An 18,531-nucleotide genomic window follows, 5' to 3' on the forward strand; every position below is an offset into this window, starting at 1 on the left:
CACTGAAAGTATTGTTTCTTCAAAAGAAAAATGCAGCTCAGCGAGACATTCCCTTTAACAACAAATTACTGATTTAATTCCTAACCTTTTGGTTGTCAAATCCTATGGCTAATGTTTGATTCTTAGACAACCAGTCCCAACCGAGAAATGGATGGTACCTATAAGGTTCCTACTATCAAGAACACGAGTAAAGGAAATGTTATCATAACTTTCTGATAAAAAAATCATTTATTCTGTTTTCCCTCAGTTGCAATGTCCACACTTCCTTTGTGAGAAGTATTAACACATTGCAGTCCACCAACATCTCCACCACACTGGCGACTTACTGAGTTATTCAAAGTTATATGTCATGGTTGGAAATACTGTGTGGACCTGTCTGTACTTGGCCTGAACATAGAATCAATGTAATGTTAGGCTGCTTACAAGTAGCTGTCATCAGCAGTTAAGACATCCAGGAGTGCAGACAGCACTCCTGGTACCTCTGTACACAATGCTATACATCTTCAGGCAGTTTAAATGTTCATTTCACACTTACAGCATGTCTCCACAAAGATGCACAAGCAAAAAAATATATACAGTTTTACATATGATAGCATTCCACAAATCATGACTGACAACCTGTCTAATAAAAATCAAATCAACAAGAAAATGTTATCAGTGTTGACATTACAACTTAATTTCAAACTGAGTTTGTCTCTGCAAAGACTCAGTCACATGCAAGAAAACAGCAGTCCAGCAGATCATTTATCTTGAAAATTGTACTTCCTGTGTTATCTTGGATAATTTGTGTGACAATCACATCTTAAAAAATCAGACATGTAAAGACAGTCTTTCAGGATTAGCCTACACTTTTGCACATGCTCGTCTTCTGCAGGGAATACATTACATTACTAATGTGACATATGAATGAATTCTTTAGGACACCTGTATTTGTGCATATATTAGGCTAAAAGTCCAGTATCATCCAGAGAACTGCCAAGCACCACAGATACACCAGTCTTCCCAATAATGGAAGACAGCAAATCAGAAATATTTTTGCTACATTGCCATGACTCTGGAAAAGAAGACATTTATAACTGAGTGATGACAAGCTCTTCTTACTGGGGAATCCACTGTCTGCAAGTATGCAACATTGGTGTTGGGGATGGCACAATATACTAAGGTTGTCAAACTCAGCTGCTATGATTGGTAGGACATTGCTTGCTACTCTGAAGCAGACATAGATTAGGGTTGTTTGTCTGATTCTGTTGCTCAGCCTTAGTCTGCTGAGAACACTATAAAAAAAAAGGGGAAATCCACTGTGGCATTTTTGTCACCTCTGAATGGTAGTCTGCACTTGTTTTTCCATAATTTCTTTCAGCAGTTTCTCAGTAAAGTCCATGAGTCATACACCTGTGCATCACAGGACATGCTGTGGACCTCATTTGCATACCTGCTACATTCCTAGACTTATCCAGGTAAGCAGCAGTATATGGCAATACTCCAGATAAATACAGCATGTTCAGCAATTGTGTACTGCTGTGGTATGTGGATTTTGCGAGTTTTACTACATACCTGTCATATAAAATGGCAAACTATGTTTATAAAACACACTCTTGATATGAAAAGCTGATTTTGTTTGACAAAGCAACTTAGTTAGCTCTTATCACATATGCTTGGAGAATGGGCAGTCCCTTCATTAGGCTTCAAGATAACATATAAATATGCAAACATGCTTTTAGGGATTACAATTACAGACTGAATACTTTGAAACAACTCCAGTATATACACTTGTCAGAAAGGACAACTACAGTTACTGTGACATTATGAGGTCCCTACTACCTCATAAATATAAATAAAGGATGGAGGTGCTCTTTAAGGAAAGCAATCAGTAAGGTATGTGTCTACATAACATGAATTTGATGGAGGTGGGGAAGAGTAATAAGACAAAGTAGTTCTTCACATAAAAGGCAGTAGAAGCATGCAAGAGATCCATGGCAGAGATTAAAGAAATCACAGCTAGTGGGTTTAAACATGTAAGGGGAGTTTCCTTTTTTTTTGACAATTTTTCCATCAGATCCAGTCTTGGTCAAACAGCCAATTCATTCTCTCACCTGTCAAAAGCTGACCAACAGAGGTCATCATTAATGCAGCCAACAGGGGTGGTTTGAAGGCCTTCTGATTATTCTCCCATGCCCTAACTATGTGGGGAGGGATGTGCAGTAGGCTACACATGGAGGGTATCTCCTTATTTCCTCCAGGTGCATTTCCTTCAGGCAGACTCCCTCACACCCTGTGGCAAGAGTAGTGGCCTCTTGTCTCGACTCCAGCAGGGATATCACACCATTTTACTTGCCACTATGTGCATACAAACAAACCCCATACCAAACCAGGAAAGGCAAGAAGCCATGACACTTCATTCCTCCCACTCCTTGCCTGGCTCTTCCAGTGCCTGGGCTGTTAACTGAATTTTGGTTAACTGGACTGCAGTCAAGGCTCTATCCCTTTGTGCCATGGACTCAGGCATGTATAAAGAGTTTTACAAAAACCACAGTAGGGTCAATCAGTGCTCTTATAAGCAGTTTTCTGCTATGACTTGTGAGAGGTTTGGCAGTTATGTCATTAAATACTGATTGCAATTATTCAAATCTCAGAAGTCCAAGAACTCTTCAATTCTGTTGAACTGCACCCTCCCCACTGTTCAGTAAACAGTCTGTTAAATGCATAATCAACACTCATTTTCTATAGTTGATATAAATTATTTAAAAACTCTGCTGGTGGGGATTATACAGTGATGTAACGTGTACCTTATTCAGACATGTAAAATGTGGCTATGTGTTGTTAAAAACAAAACTGACTCATGACACCAGAAAGGTCAGAAGGCCTTCCCTAAGTATTATAAAAAAATGAAGTCATGAAGTGAGAAGCAGAAATTATTGAGTTCTCAACAGCTAGTTGAAAGTTGGGCATATTAAGTAAGGCTATTGGACAAGTTATCCAACAATGAAAACCATGTTGATAAGATAAGAGCAGCCAATCTACAGAAAGACAGCAGGGGTACATGATCAATTATTTAAGCTGTGAGAACAATCAGAATCAATCCAGATAAATGCTGTATTGCATTAACTCAGAAAACTAGTAAATATACAGCATTCCTGAAGAGTAGGTATCTTATCTCCTACAAAAAATATATCATAGATATTAAATGCAGTTCCTTTTTTCCATTATTCATCAGTACTATGCTTGCACATAGTAAAAGGGTTACCAGGAAGAAGACTACAAATCATCCAACACTTCAAATTCCATGAGTAAAAATAGTATTGCATTAGTAATTAATGACTCTATTGTCCGTAATCACAAAGCTGGAAAAATACACAGTTACAGTTAGTTGTCTTTCTGATGCCACAATCTATGATGCCCCCAATCCCCTCACTGGGCAAATATGATTATGACCTTGTGGTAGTCCATGTGGGTGTAAATGATCTGAGGTGTACAACCCTGAGGGACATGCAGAGAGACATTCTGGATCTCATCATGCATATGTGCAAGGCAGGCAAGATACTGACCCTGGATGAAATCCTTCCTTCACCCAGAATGATACTGGGATACAAAGAAAAGATGACTGGATTCAACAACTGTCTTACTAGTTGGTATGTGTGTATGTGACTTTGTGTGTGTAAATGCAGTACACAAGCACACTGCAGAGACTAATGCCAGGAAAAAAAGTGCAAATCAAGCAAACATAGATCAATTCTCGTCATCCAGAATTCCTGGCTGTGTGCAGGAGTGTACAGACCTGATGATAATGTTGCATAAAACATCCCTGTAGCCACTGTGTAGTAAGTACTAATAAACCAGTCTGCTTGAAGTTTGCCCCTGCTTACATCCTTCATGGAAATCTAAACTGCATGTCACAGACAGAAATATACACCAGTTCTGGCTAAACACCACTATTAACTCTAAAAAGATATTTTATGCAAGAAGTACAGGTTGGATGAGAAACTGAAAACAGGGAAGCAACCATAACAGTTTCTGAAATTATACATACAGCTATAGCTCTGTGTGTGTGTGTGTGTGTGTGTGTGTGTGTGTGTGTGTGTGTGTGTGTGTGTGTGTGTGTGTGTGAAATTCAAAAATCTACTGAGTAATAAACAAAATACATTGCACTGTAGGTTTAGTTAATCTATATGTGATGAGTTATAAACTGCCTATTAAATAGGGTTTTATAAAGTTTTTGTAGGTTTTTAGGAAAATGGTCACAAGGGTGGCTTTCTACTGAATGTCTGGGGTAATTTTTATTTTTTTATAATGTTAAGTAATTCTGTTGCATTATTTTAGTAGTCAAGTGAGGGTTATTTTCAAATATGTTAGGTTATCAATATTTTCAGTTGAGGATACTCAGTTTAGTAATTCAGAATTATGTCTGTTTTCGTGTAACTCTGTTTTCCAAATAGGTGGTTGCGAGTTCCATCTTTCTTTAATCCTTCTTTTTAATATTCTGTTTTTATCTTTACTATTTTATCTTTAATCTCATTGCCAGGGCTTAGATTTAAGAAGGGAAATGTTTATGTACAATATGAATGCATTTTTGTATGTACATTGCATGAACTTTTATTTTTACTCTTTATGTGGATTGTATCTGAAAAGAGTCTTCAGATCAGTCTACCCACCTGGTTATCAAACAGTAAATAATAAATAAATAAATAAATAAATGGGGCTAAGTAGCTGTGACTCACTACACAGTTCGAGTGCTTGATAATGCACATAGGATACATGCTTGACAATATTTGGAGAACAGTAATAAATATATCCTGCATCTGAAAAACATATTTATCACACCTCTTTGTTACCGCATACTATTAGGATAAATAAAAACTATATTCTGTCAAATAAATATTTTATAAAACTTTATCAATGTCCATTATAAGGCTATATTACATAAAACACACAGACATATATGGGCGCGCGCACACACATACACACACACACACACACACACACACACAAATACACACACACGCACACTCAAATACACACACGCACACACATACATAAATGTACATAGACACAGTCATATACACATACACATATGCATGCTTGTGCACGCACGCGCACACACACACACACACACATAAACATATATATATATATATATATATATATATATGTATATATGGGTCTATGTCAGATGACTGACTTTTCGGAAACTCAAAAAAAAATATCGAAGAGACCATATGATCGAGTTTCAGAAAACTCAAACATCAACAACCCCCCCCCCCAAAAAACACAAAAATCTACCTTTAAGTTTTTGGAGGGGGCAAGTCTCCCTGCACCCCCACAACCCCTGCAAATTATATATACCAACTCTGAGATCGCACTATAGTGAGGAAAAGGGTCAATTTCCCAATCCTCACTGTACTGTGATCTCCCTACAAAAGCTTTGAGTTTTCAAAAATTCGATCATATGGTCTCAACCATATGGAGTTTGAGCTTCTGAAAACTTGATCAACTGATAGGGAGCCATATAAATATATATATATATATATATATATATATATATATATATATATATACACAAATACATAGATATGTATAGCAGACTCCTTCACTGGTTTGCCAAAATCTTTTCACATCAAGAAGAGCTGTAGAGGCTCAATAACTGCAACCTACTGCAGGGAATGGCACAACACTAGCTTCCTAGTCTAAGTCTACACTAAGCCAAAAAAAAAAAACAAATGCAAAACTAAGTCCAGTATGTGCAGATATTACTTTTCGCATTCTTAATCTTGCAGATAATTAAACAATATCTTCTGCATTTTATTTACGGTGTTACTTACAAACAATGGTTTGGATTTCAAAATTATAGCTGCTTACATACATACATACATATGTTTCAAGCACGGGCATTAATGCCCTTCTAGCTTGCCAATATACCAAAACACTTGTTCCTATAATAAATCTCCGGGCTGTTATTAAAAATATATAAAGTAGGACTTGCTTTAATGTAATTTGGTAGTCTGTTCCAAGCATCAGCTACTCTGTCAGAGAACCAATTAGTACACTTCTCATTCCTATAGAATATTCTACATAGGTTATCTGATGATTCTCTAGTACTTTTTGATAACCCCAAACATTCCCAGAGGTAGCTGTCCCTAAATACCCTATATACCTGAATAAGAGCTCCTCTTAAATATCTGTAAGAGACACTGTACAAGTTCAGATATTTTAGTCTTTCATAATAAGTTAAATTTTCGCATCCATGGATGCCCTTGGTATATTTCCGCTGTACTCTTTCCAGTTTATTCATTCTTGTTTTCCTATAGGATTTACATATTGTTATTCCATACTCAGATTTAGGAGTAATGTAACTAACAAACAATGACTTCATTATGTTTGATTTCCTAGACTTTATAAATCTTTTTATATAACCTATAGTTCTATAACTAACATTAGCCAATTGGTTGATGTTGTTCTTCTTCTTTCGGCTTTTTCCCGGTTAGGGGTCGCCACAGCGGACCTCCGGTCCGCTAATGATGGGCAGTAGATTTTTCACTTGTGCTGAGGTGCCAGCTCGACGCCTAACCTTCATCAAAGGTACGACCATTCTACGCATGTCTTTCTAACGCCACTTGACCGCAGGGAGGACATGCAGACTCCACATAGAAGGCGCTCCAGCCGAGAATCGAACGGAAGAACCTCTTGCTGTGAGGCAACAACGCTACCGTTTCACCACAGCGGCTTATGATTAGAAAAACTCACAGCTGAATCTACCCATATACTCAGGTCCTTAAATGAGTCCACAGTTTCAGTCACTGTGTGCTGTATTAAATATTCACCTTCCAGTTTGTCTCCCAAATCTCATATGCTTAGTTTTTGATGGGGTAATTTGGTGAAATAGAACTTTTTCCTTCCTCAGAACCTTCTCTTGCGGGCCTTGCTGCTATTGGAAAAGCATGCTTTATAGATTCTGGTAGACGGAGATGGTATTCTTTTAAGAACACTCTTCTTATCATTGAACATTAATCAAATGAAACCTGACTGAGACAGAGACTGATCACATTTTTACTGTTTGCCTAATACAAGACTTCATAAGACAAATAACTTTAACACAGTAACAATTCTGGGAAATATTTCACTTACTCTGTTAAGTCCTGGCCATGTTTTCTGACACAACGTACTAATTCATTATGGCATTCAGACAAGAATTTTATTAGCTCAGCTGCACAGCGACCATGGCCGTGATGCTGAACCAAAAGGATGTCAGCAGGGGTATTGAGACCAAAATCCTCTTGGATTAATTCTTCTGGGAGGATTCCTTCACCTACCAAAACAAAAGAAAACCAGTTACCACCATAAATGAAACCTGAAAATAAGTTCACTTTTTTTTTTTTTTTGGTAGCATCACTTTGTATGCGATTTCTACATGTTTGCACCACATTGTACCTTAATACATCATTGTTGTGAGAACCAAAGTGGGTATGATTGGATATTACAGGATACTAAACCTAACAGTATCACATAAGCTATAATCTTTGCAACTTAAGTGACAAAAATTAAACAGCAGAAGCGAGCTAGTTACAAGGCTCATCACAATCTGTACGAGTACAAATACAGAAAAAAAGTATGCTTTGCTGCACTTTCTCAACACTTTAAATTTACCCTCACTTCCTAGAAAAAAAAGTGCAGTGATGTTTTTCAAAATAATTGGCTATTTATGCTTCATGTTCCAAAAATATATATGATAACGCAAATGTATACATAATACAGATTAATACCTACCAATGGTGGGAGTTACGTACAGAATTGCTCATGGGCTAGCTAGGGTTCATCAAATACTTGGGTCAACAAGAAGTCAATCTTACATATATCCCACCTCTGGTAGGAATTACAGCAATTATATCATGCTGAAATCTTCTAACATTTGGCTGCATCATACAACTGATTTGTTTGCAGTTAAAAGCATTCTCTAGAGTCTCCTTGCTCTTTTTGTTTAAAACTTTTAATTAGTGTATCACTGCTGTTTTTCTGCTGTGGTAAACATTTGTGTAGTGTTTTCTGCCTAAAAATAGTGCAGCTAGTATCTGTAGTATGGTCCAGACTCAGGGTTGCTGTTTCTGGGCCTGATTGTTTGTTTGTAGTGGCTGTTTGTTCTGAGCACATTTTACAGGCCATCTTGGATTAGAAGGGGCCCTTCTGCACTCTAGTGAGAGAATTGTGCTGATTTGTTCCTGTCTGGTAAAGGTTGGCTGGTCTAGGGCTTGGAGTAAGCACCTCATTGGTTCTTTTGACCTTTTTTAAAGTTGTTTTAGGTTTTAACCTTCTGGTATTTAACCCCCGCCCTTGACTAGGTTTCTACTTGTTCATACTGAGCTGAATGGAGGAGGGGCACAGCCACAACTCTATGCTGAGACTTCAGATGACTAGAGGCTTCTGAGCTACCTAAAAACCATAATCTGCCTGTTGTTTTGCTTATTTGTGCTATTTATTGCTTATTCTTACCATTTATTGCACTTTTTATTATCTGCTGCCAACTTTGTTTACTGTATTTTATTACTATAAACAAACTGCACTATTGTACTGCAACTGTCTGCCTTAGTGGGCCTGTTAAATCATTTTAGTTACTGTTTTCATTGTTTGTAAAGCTTTTTTAGCCATTTCCACTGTTTGAAATGTATTAACTGGAAACTTTCTCCATTTGTTAGGCATCTGTTTGTTTGTTCTGATTTTCCTGCCAAGGAGTGTACCATACAACTGATTTGTTTGCAGTTAAAAGCATTCTCTAGAATCTCATTGCTCTTTTTGTTTAAAACTCTTATTTAGTGTCTCACTCCTGTTTTTCTGCTGCGGTAAACATTTCTGTAGTGTTTTCTGTCTAAAATAGTGTAGCTAGTAGCTGCCGCATAGTCCAGACTCAGGGTTTCTTTTTCTGGGCCTGGTTCTTTGTTTGTAGTGGCTGTTTGTTCTGAGCACATTTTCCAAGCCATCTTGGATTAGAAAGGGCCCTTCTGCACTCTAGTGAGAGGATTGTGCTGATTGGTCCCTGGCTGGTAAAGGTTGGCTGGTCTAGGGCTTGGAGTGAGCTTTTTTAAAGTTGTTTTAGGTTTTAACCTTCTGGTATTTAATCCCAAACCCTTGAGTGGGTTTCTGCTTCTTTGCTCATCGCCCAGCACCATAGCCGAACAGATAATTTCAACAATTTTTCCTTTACATACAGCTGTATCCCAACAGTATAGCTCCTCATCTTTAGCACATTTCTATGCAAAGAAGCTAGATGTCTGTGTTACTAGAATCTTCTATTTTTTGTGGTATTTAAACCCCTTGTTTAAGCTGGTTTGGGCCTGTTTGTACATCATGCACCACAGCTGCACTGATTTTAACCCACTGTGAGGTATTCAGCTACAAATATTCCCTTAGTAGTACTTGTGTGATCACCTAGTAGTACTCCTCTTGACCTTCCACCCTTTACCCACTTAGCTCTCCCTGGCCTCTCTCCCTCAGATTCTGACAAATATGGATGGGCAATTCCCTACGGTTTCTCCTTCCAGTCTGGTAGATATGGGCATCCTGAGACAGTGTAGCAACTGCCTAATGTACACGATCAACCCTCTACTACTACTAACACCTAGGAGCACAATTTGTGAGAGAAGGAATTACATTAAGAACCTAGAGTCTATGCTCTCTCCCTCATAAGCTAGTATATCTAGCACTGAGAAGGTTGTCAACACAAACACCACACCTCAAACACCACTCATACCAACACAGCACACACCCACATATGAGGAGGTCCTCAACAAAAACATACCCAAACAAAAAAGACCTCCGAGGCAAAAACACAAGTGAACTCCATTGCCCACCACACCACACACCGCACATAATCAACACACCTGTGTCTCACAGTCACTAAGACCTAAACATAAACCCAACATATTAGTCATAGGAGACTCCATTGTGAGACACACAGATGTGCCACTCACCAGACTGGATAAAGAGAAAGTCGTGGTTAGTTGTTTGTCAGGTGCCAGACTCCACCATCTCACCCAAGCACTCAAGTCTCTCAACAACAGGTACTGCTATGACTCTGTCATAGTCTATGTTGCCGTGAATGGCTTGAGACGTACCTCCCTGGACTATATGAAGAGAGACATGATCGAGGTCACTGAATATATGTGCCAGGCAGGTATGTTCTTAAGCTTAAGCAGCATTCTACCGTCACCCAGAATGATGCCTCAATACAAACAGAAAATGATTAACTTTAACAACTGGTTTAGTTTCTGGTGTCATTCCAAGGGGATCCAGTACCTGACAGCCTGAGAAGACATGATCGACAGACCACGATGCTTTGCCAGAGATGGCCTGCATCTGTCTCCTTTGGGCTTCAGGCTTCTGGCAAAGGTTCTTGCCTCCCCATAGTGCCTTTTTAGGCAATGCCATGAGGTCAAAACTACCAACATGAAAATTTCATCAAAACGCAAAGTAAAGGTCATGCTTCTAAACTCTAGGAGTCTAAACATGAAACTGCACTCACTGTAAGCATTCTTAACCCTGGTAGATGCTGACATTTGTGTAGTCACAGAAACCTGGTTTAAAAGCTGGGGACAGCACCCCAGCCATACCAGGTTACTCATCCTATCATACATTCAGACCTCAAACCATGGGCAGCAAAGCAAAAGGAGGTGGAGTTGCAATATGTATTGAAGTCATACACACCTCCAGGGTGGTCAAACAGTAAGATGCACAGGAGTCACTCCAGGTGCAGTTAACCATTGACAAGACCTCTATTCAAATTGTATCTAGCTACAGGCCCCCAACTTTGACTCAAGATGCACTCCACCTATCCGGACCTCTTTGAATCTATCAAGATTCAACCATTTACCCTTATCCTGGGTGACTAACTGCCCAACCATAGACTGGAAGAACTCCTCATGCCAAAACACAAATGCCCAGAGATTCCTTGATTTTGTCAATGCAAATGCCTTGGACCAGCTGGTCAACACCCCCACAACAGGTGTTAATATCCTGGACTTGGTATTAACCAACATGAGTAACCACTGCAGCATCCCTACAGTGCCATCCTCCTTGGTAAGATCCGACCACAATGTGGTCACTTTCAAAGTCACCATCTCTCCCCCCCCCCCCCCCAGCTAGGGTCAAACAAAAAAACTTCTCCAAAGCTGATTACGACCTCCTGAGGGAAGGTATAAACAGTTTCACAGCCCCCTGCCCTTCCATAGGACCTGGCACATATGTCCAAACCTACACCAAAGTACTATAAGAGCATTTATATAGCTGCATGGAATCAGGAATACCCGACAGGACAAAATCCTCCTCCTCAAAGAAGAGTAAACCTGTCTGGTGGACATCTGCAATAAATAAACTCTATAATAAAAGGAAAAACAAATGCTGTCCAGGGCCAAGAAGGAGAAGGTGCCTAATAGAAGCAATCTTTCCTTAGCCTGAAAAAGCATATAAGAGCACTAGTGAAATCCTCCAAAGCAAACTTCAAGTCCAAACTAGCCACATCTACCAATGACAATCATAAGGTCTTCTTCACATATCTCTGCAATCTCAAAGGAAGCATTTAGATCTGCTCAGAACTGGTGGTCAAGGACAGCCCATACACAAATGCCATAGATACAGCCAACCTGCTGGCAGACAGGTTCACTGAAAATTCACCCCTCTGTCCCCCCTCATCAGCAAATCAGGACAATCCCAGCACCTGCCCTCCCTTTATCTCTAGGGGGGCAAGTCATCACTGCCCTCTCAAAGGCAAAAAATACAGCCTCCTTGGGACCAGATAACATCCGAGGCTGCATCCTACATGAACTCAGGCAGGAAAGTGCATCACCATTAGGCATCCTGTTCAGCCAAAGCCTGAGTACTGGCTTTGTTCCAGCCAAGTGGAGGGCAGCCACTGTCTTTCCTATGCACAAACTTTGGAGCATTCATCGATCCAGGAAATTATAGACCTGTCAGCCTAACTAGCCTGATCTGCAAGGCCATGGAAAGGATTATCATGGACCTCATTAACAAGGACATAGCAACTTCCAAACAATCAATCCCACACAATTTGGTTTCATCAAGGGGAAGTCATGCCTGTTAACTTTGGTTGACTTCTCTGAGACAGTCACCAAAGTCATGGAGGAGGGGAAAATGGTGCACACTGCCTACCTTGACCTGGCCAAAGCCTTTGATACTATTCCCCACTGGGGTATAATAGATAAGCTCTCTCAAGTAGGTATCAATCCATATGTTACCAGATGGGTAGCAAACTGGCTCACTGATAGAACCCACCTAGTCAAAATAGGGGAAGCCACTTCAAGCAGTAGACCAATAATGAGTGGTGTACCCCAGGGATCGGTCTTGAGGCCTCTGTTGTTTGGGATATACATTTCTGAGGTGCAGGCCAAAATCAGTGGGCTATGGCTGACCAAATTTGCAGATGACTACAAGCTAGGCCCTGTCATCAACTCCCGTAGTGATGTGGAGATCCTCCAAGAGGGTCTCACCCAAACAAATGACTAGTCCCAGAAACATGGCCTCAAACTGGAATGCCAAAAAATGCATCGTCATCCCCTTTGGGGATAGTGATGTCCCCATATATTATCACATTAATAACAAGGTCCTAAGCATGCAATCAGCTGTGAGGGACTTGGGCACCCATGTTGATAGCAAACTGACTTTTGACCACCATATTGCCTCCATTGTACAGAAAGCTTTCTACATGGCCCACCTCATTTTTAAGAGTATCTCATCCAGAGACAAGGAGGTCATAACATCCCTGTATTCTTCCCTTATAAGGCCCATTATTGAGTACAATACCCCTTTCGGCAGGTGCCTCACAAAGCACATGCAGCAGCTGGAAAGAACACAGGTGCTCCTCATCAGGAGAATCCAGTGCCTCAAACATCTACCCTACACAGATAGGCTAAAGCCCTGTCCCTTTACTCAGTTTCATACAGATTCCTTAGAGGTGACCTCTGCCTGGCATAAAAAGCAATCTCAGACCCTGTCTTGATGGGCCTGCTGCATATCTGCAAGTCAAGCTCCACTCAAGTAACCTGCACACATTACCTCAACCTGGTCTGTGACATCAATAGAACTTGCTGGCGGGACATATTTGTGTCCCAGAGACTCCCCCTTCTATGGACTAGACTCCTTTTCCACATCAAGCAGAATACCTCATTAATCCTTTTGAAGCGCAATCTGGATAACTGGATGGGGAACAGGAAATACACCACTGGGATTCCACCTGTGTCCCTGCTGGACAGAGGCATCGGGTGCTGACTTGTCAGAACATGGGCTAAATTCTTGACTAGGCTTGTAAGGGCTTCAGGACCAATAGTCTAGTAAGTTCCTGTGATCCTATGGTATTGGCTCAGAGATATTCGAGTATTGTGAATTTACAACTAGTTATGTTATTTTTACTAGGACATCATGGAACAAATATCAGTATGTCATAGAACAGATATGTTCACAGCTTTCTTTTGCATAAGCATTAATCAGGATAAAAAGCCACAATTTTTTTCTGTCAGGTGAGTATCTTGTTCATTCTTGTGTTTTGTGGCTAAACCCACCAGGAGTTGTGCTAACCAAGCTTGATGGACCCAGGAATTACACAATTTTATTCATTAGGGTCAGTCATCCTTACTTTGTAAAAGAAAAATAAAGACATCATTAAAAATATTCTGAATGATTGTTGAGCATATAACCTTTAGAGGGCTTCTTACCACCTAAAAATAGACATGCACAAAAAAAGGATCCCGCTGGTGAAGCCAGGTTCAAAAAATGTATGGCAAAATACTGTGCCAACATAGGTTATGACAGGTAAAAAAAATCCTACAAGATGACGTCAGTGCAAAGGGTGAAAACGTATTCACTTAATGCTCACTATTCCTTTACTGTCCTCATCTGTTTGATCTTTAAGCCTTGAAGAGCTGCTACCTTTGGAACTAGGATCTGTCTTGTTCACTATGCCTTCTTCTCAGATATTCTGTCTTCGTAGGTTCATAGGTAGGTACTAGGCTATTGGCCCTAGGGGTTTACTATCATATACCCGAAATGTACTCGGTCGACTGTTCACATGGTCAACCGAAATTGTGCAAAATTCACAATGTCGAACACCGGAATTGCAAAAATACATGTCGACTGCTACCTAGGGACGAGTTTTAACATGGGTCGAGATAGGGGCAGATGTGTATTTCGGCAATATCAGTGTTCGACATTGCTTATGGTCGATATTCCGATTTTCGAACGAAGTGGCGTCGACCGACTTCACTTCGAATAAATGAGAGTAAACTGGCCCTAGGGCCTATATAAACCTAGCCAAAAAGGTACTCTGGCTTTCGCCACCCAAGAAAATTATTTTCCTGTGCCCCTGTCAAGCAGAGCCACAGAAGTGATCCCCGGGGTGAATTTTCTATCTCCCAACCAATCAAGATTTTTCTTGAAGAGTGCTAATGAGGAGCTTTGTTTGATATAAATAGGTAGTTTGTTCCAGAGTATGGGAAGTCCCCGGGACAGGAATCTATCCCTCCTGCATGTTCTGTTTATTGCGGAGACAAGGTTTAGGTTCCTAGAGCGTGTAGCTCGGAGGGATTGGGATTTCTTTAAGTGGAGCATGTCCAACAGCTCTGGGTTTGACATAGCTTTGTATGTTAGGCAGAGATCGACTCTGAGTAGGCGATATGCGATGGAGTAAAGCTGGAGTTTTTTGAGACGGTCTGCATAGGGCATCTGTTTGAGGCCAGTAATCCTCTTTGTGAGGTATTTCTGTGGCCTTTCCAGTTGTTGTAGATGTCTTGTGAGGTACATACCAAAAGGGGCGCTGTATTCTATAACGGGTCTAATGCATGATGAGTAGAGGGGAACAATGACCTCTTTTTTTTCTGGATGAGAAACCATTTCTGATGAGGTGTGCCACGTAGAAGGATTTCCTGACTACTGTGGCGATGTGATTATCAAAGGAGAGACTAATGTCCACCTGTGTCCCAAGGTCTCTTATCACACTTTCAGTGTTAAGTAGACTACCGCCTATGTGGTAGTTCATGGGTACAACGTTTTTTATCAGAAGGGATGACAATGCACTTTTTGGCATTGAGCTTGAGGCCATGGCTTTGACACCAAGCATCTGTCTCAGTGAGGCCCATTTGTAGGACGCCCAGATCGTTAGGAGTTTCAGTTATGGCTCCTAGTTTGTAGTCATCTGCAAACTTCATTAGCTAAAGACCTACTGTGTTAGCCTGTACTTCAGAGAAGTAGATACCAAATAGGAGAGGACCCAGGACTGAACCCTGTGGTACTCCACTTGTCACTGGTCTGAAGTCGGATTTGGAGTCTGCTACTTTCACTGTGTGGGTTCTGTCAGTGAGCCAGTTGGCAACCCATCTTGTGTCATAGGGATTTATACCTAGTTTAGTGAGTTTATCTATAATTCCAGAGTGGGGGATGGTGTCAAAAGCCTTGGCAAAATCTAGACAGGCTGTATGAACCACCTTATCCTAATCTACAGCTTTGGTGACCACTTCAAAGAAGTCTATCAGATTTAGGAGACATGATCTGCCTTTTACAAACCCGAACTGGGTGGGGTCCAGAGTTTGGAGATTACCAGTGTCATTGTTTATAAGTTCCATGATGACACGTTCTATGGCCTTGCAGACCAGGCTCATCAGGCTAGTAGGACAGTAGTTCCTGGGGTCTGTGGTGGCTCCCCCTTTGTGGAGTGGGATAACCATCATTGTGAGCTATTTAGTGGGGACAAAGCCTGAGGTGAGGCTATGATTGAACATGGTACTTAGGTGGAGTGCTAGTTCGTTCTGTAGTTCATGTAGAATGCAGCCTGGGATGTTGTCAGGTCCCATGCATGCTGTGTTCTTGGCTTTGGAGAGTGTGTTTTTTACCTGTGCAGCCGAGATTACAGGAATTTTGCATTCTTCTGGTATAGAGATGGGCCCTTTAGGGTGTGAAAGGGGGGTAAAGTTAGCACTGAACTTATCTGCCAGGATGTTAGCAATATCAGTTGGTTCTGTATATTTAGTGCCATTGTGCTGTAACTCAGAGCAGATCTGAGTGTTGCCATTGATATTCTTGACATAGATATAGAATGCTTTGTGGTTGTCTTTAGAATCAGTGGTGATTTTGTTTTCGTAACTAGCTTTGGAGGATTTTATGAGGGATCTCAGCTTCTTACTGTGGCTCACCAGGGAGTTTCTCCAATCATGGGATTTTACTCTTTTTTGCAACAGTTTCTTTCTTCTGTTGTAGAGTTTGTTTATGGCAAGGGACCACCAGATTGGCTTCCTTTTTTTGGAGGATAGCATCTTGGTTCTATTAGGGATTGCATGATCCATGCACTTGTGTAAGTGCTTGTAAAGTGCATTTGTGTAGGATTCAGCAGTCGTACCTCTCTTGTCCGTCTGCATGGGTGTCGTGAAATTTGCCACTTCTGTCTTAAGAAGCGTGAAATTGGCTTTGGTGGTTTCCCTAATGGGGGGTGGGGCGGGATGTGGATGTCTAGGGTGATTAGCTTGTGGTCGGATTTGACCAACAAGGAAATTACCTCTGGTGTGGAACACCGGTTGCCCATGTTGGTAATGACCAGGTCTTTTTATTGCTGCCCCTGGTGGGGGTGTGGATAAGTTGATCAAGGATGTTGGGATTTAAGAAATCCAGAAAACGTTGAGCAAAAGAGTTGGTACAAGAGTAGTTTTCCCAGTTAATGGTGGGGTAGTTGAAATCGCCCATTATTAGGGTGTTAGGTTGTACTCTAATATTTTCCAGTGTATCAAGAAATGAGGAGTGGGAATCCTGGGGCATGGTGGGGGATCTGTAGCAAGCTACAATTTGGATTGCGGTCTTGCCCAGAGTTAGTTGCACTTGGATAATCTCGGCTGCATTATGCTGAGCAACTAGCCTGGAGGTGTGGATATCCTTAATAAATATGGACACACATCCACCTTTAGTGTTTCGTTCCAGGTTAGATGGCTGAAAGATGTGGTATGAATTATAGCCTGGTAATGCAGGGGTGCTCTCTGGAGCCTTGAACCAGGTCTCTGTCACTACACAGATGTCAATGTTCTCGATTTTAGTAGCCTCGAGTGAGTGCATTTTGAGGTTTAGACTTCTAGATTTGAGTAGCACTGCCCTCAGATTTTGCTTGCTTGTACCTGTTACAGTGGTGAATTTGTCATTTGAACCTTGCCTAAAAAAGGTACTATAGGGGTGGCAAGAGCCTTAGTCAGTATCCGGAATCCCAAGGGCGACAGGTGCAGGCCATCTCTGGCAAAGCATCGTGGTCTGTCGATCATGTCATCCCAGGCAGACGGGTACTGGATCCCCTTAGAATGACACCAGAAGCTTAGCCAATTGTTGAAGTCAATAATTTTGTCCTTGTACTGTGGTATCATTCTGGGTGATGGCAGGATGGTACTCAGGGCAAGGGTCATACCTGCCTGGGCTACAAGATCAGACAGCTCCTCCATGTCTCTTTTCATGTAGTCCAGGAAGGTACGTCTCAGGTCATTTACACCAACATGGACAATGACACAGAGTCATATTTGTACTTGTTGTGGAGTGACCTGAGTGCATGCATTATGTGGAGGATGCTGACACCCGACAGGTAGCCGACGGTAACTTTCTCCTTGTTTAGTCTGGTGAGTGGAACATCTGTGTGCTTGACTATAGAGTCACCTATGACTAGAGTGCTGGGTACATTGTTATGCCTTATAGACTGTGGTTGAGTGGCACACTGAGTTTGTGGGCTATGTGTCATTTGGGTTTGCTGGGGGGGGGGGTGGAGTAGCATCTCTTCCCACAGCTCCATCAAAGAAAGATTCCACTGAAGAAGATAGCAACCTGATGACCTGATGTAAGATCTATGAGCAAGAGAAAATCACTTAGTCAAAGTATAATTTTTTTCAAATTTTTCCATGTGCTGTCATCTTGGTGTCTTCAATGGTACAACAAAATGTCACAGAATTTACACGGTGACATCATGACAGCATATCCTTCAATCACAAATCCCTCTTGCACCATACTTGACATATATATAAATATATATATATATATATATATATATATATATATATATATATATATATATATATATATATATATATATATATATATATATATATATTGAAGGAAGGAATGGTACAGTTACATGACAACAAGCTGACATACATGGAGAGGTCCAAGAAAGGATGATATGGTAAGACAATTCAGAAAAGGCATAGAGAGAACAGAAAAAAAAGCAAAAGGAAGATAAACAGGCAGGGAAGGAGGATTAACATTGCTATGTGAAGAAAGTGCCATTAGTGCAATGAAGGTCTTTTATTCCAGGCTACATCTACTTCCGAAACTGTGAGATACACTGCATACCTATGATCATACATCTCATCCTTTTAGCACAAGACATCTGTACAAAACTTAAAATAACGGGGGACAAAGGTCCAAAAATAGAGGCAGATTTTAAATATTGCTTTTATAAACTTATGTTAGCCTGCATTTTTCTGAAAAATATGAAGTCATTATTTAGTGACTTCACTCTGCAATGAT

At 40.7% G+C, this 18,531-nt stretch overlaps 1 protein-coding gene across 1 annotated transcript in view; it reads right to left on the minus strand.

Annotated features, from left to right (window-relative positions):
* LOC122812984 (E3 ubiquitin-protein ligase rnf213-alpha-like) overlaps nt 1-18,531 on the minus strand; it is a 1,982,151-nt gene that overhangs the window by 138,821 nt on the left and 1,824,799 nt on the right. The window contains 1 exon segment of the mRNA XM_044085079.1: nt 7,120-7,300. Within this exon segment, the coding sequence (XP_043941014.1) occupies nt 7,120-7,300 (181 nt within the window).

This window comes from Protopterus annectens, chromosome 10.part0 (genome assembly GCF_019279795.1).
Source record: "Protopterus annectens isolate FY-2018-M chromosome 10.part0, PAN1.0, whole genome shotgun sequence".
Classification (NCBI taxonomy): domain Eukaryota; kingdom Metazoa; phylum Chordata; order Ceratodontiformes; family Protopteridae; genus Protopterus; species Protopterus annectens.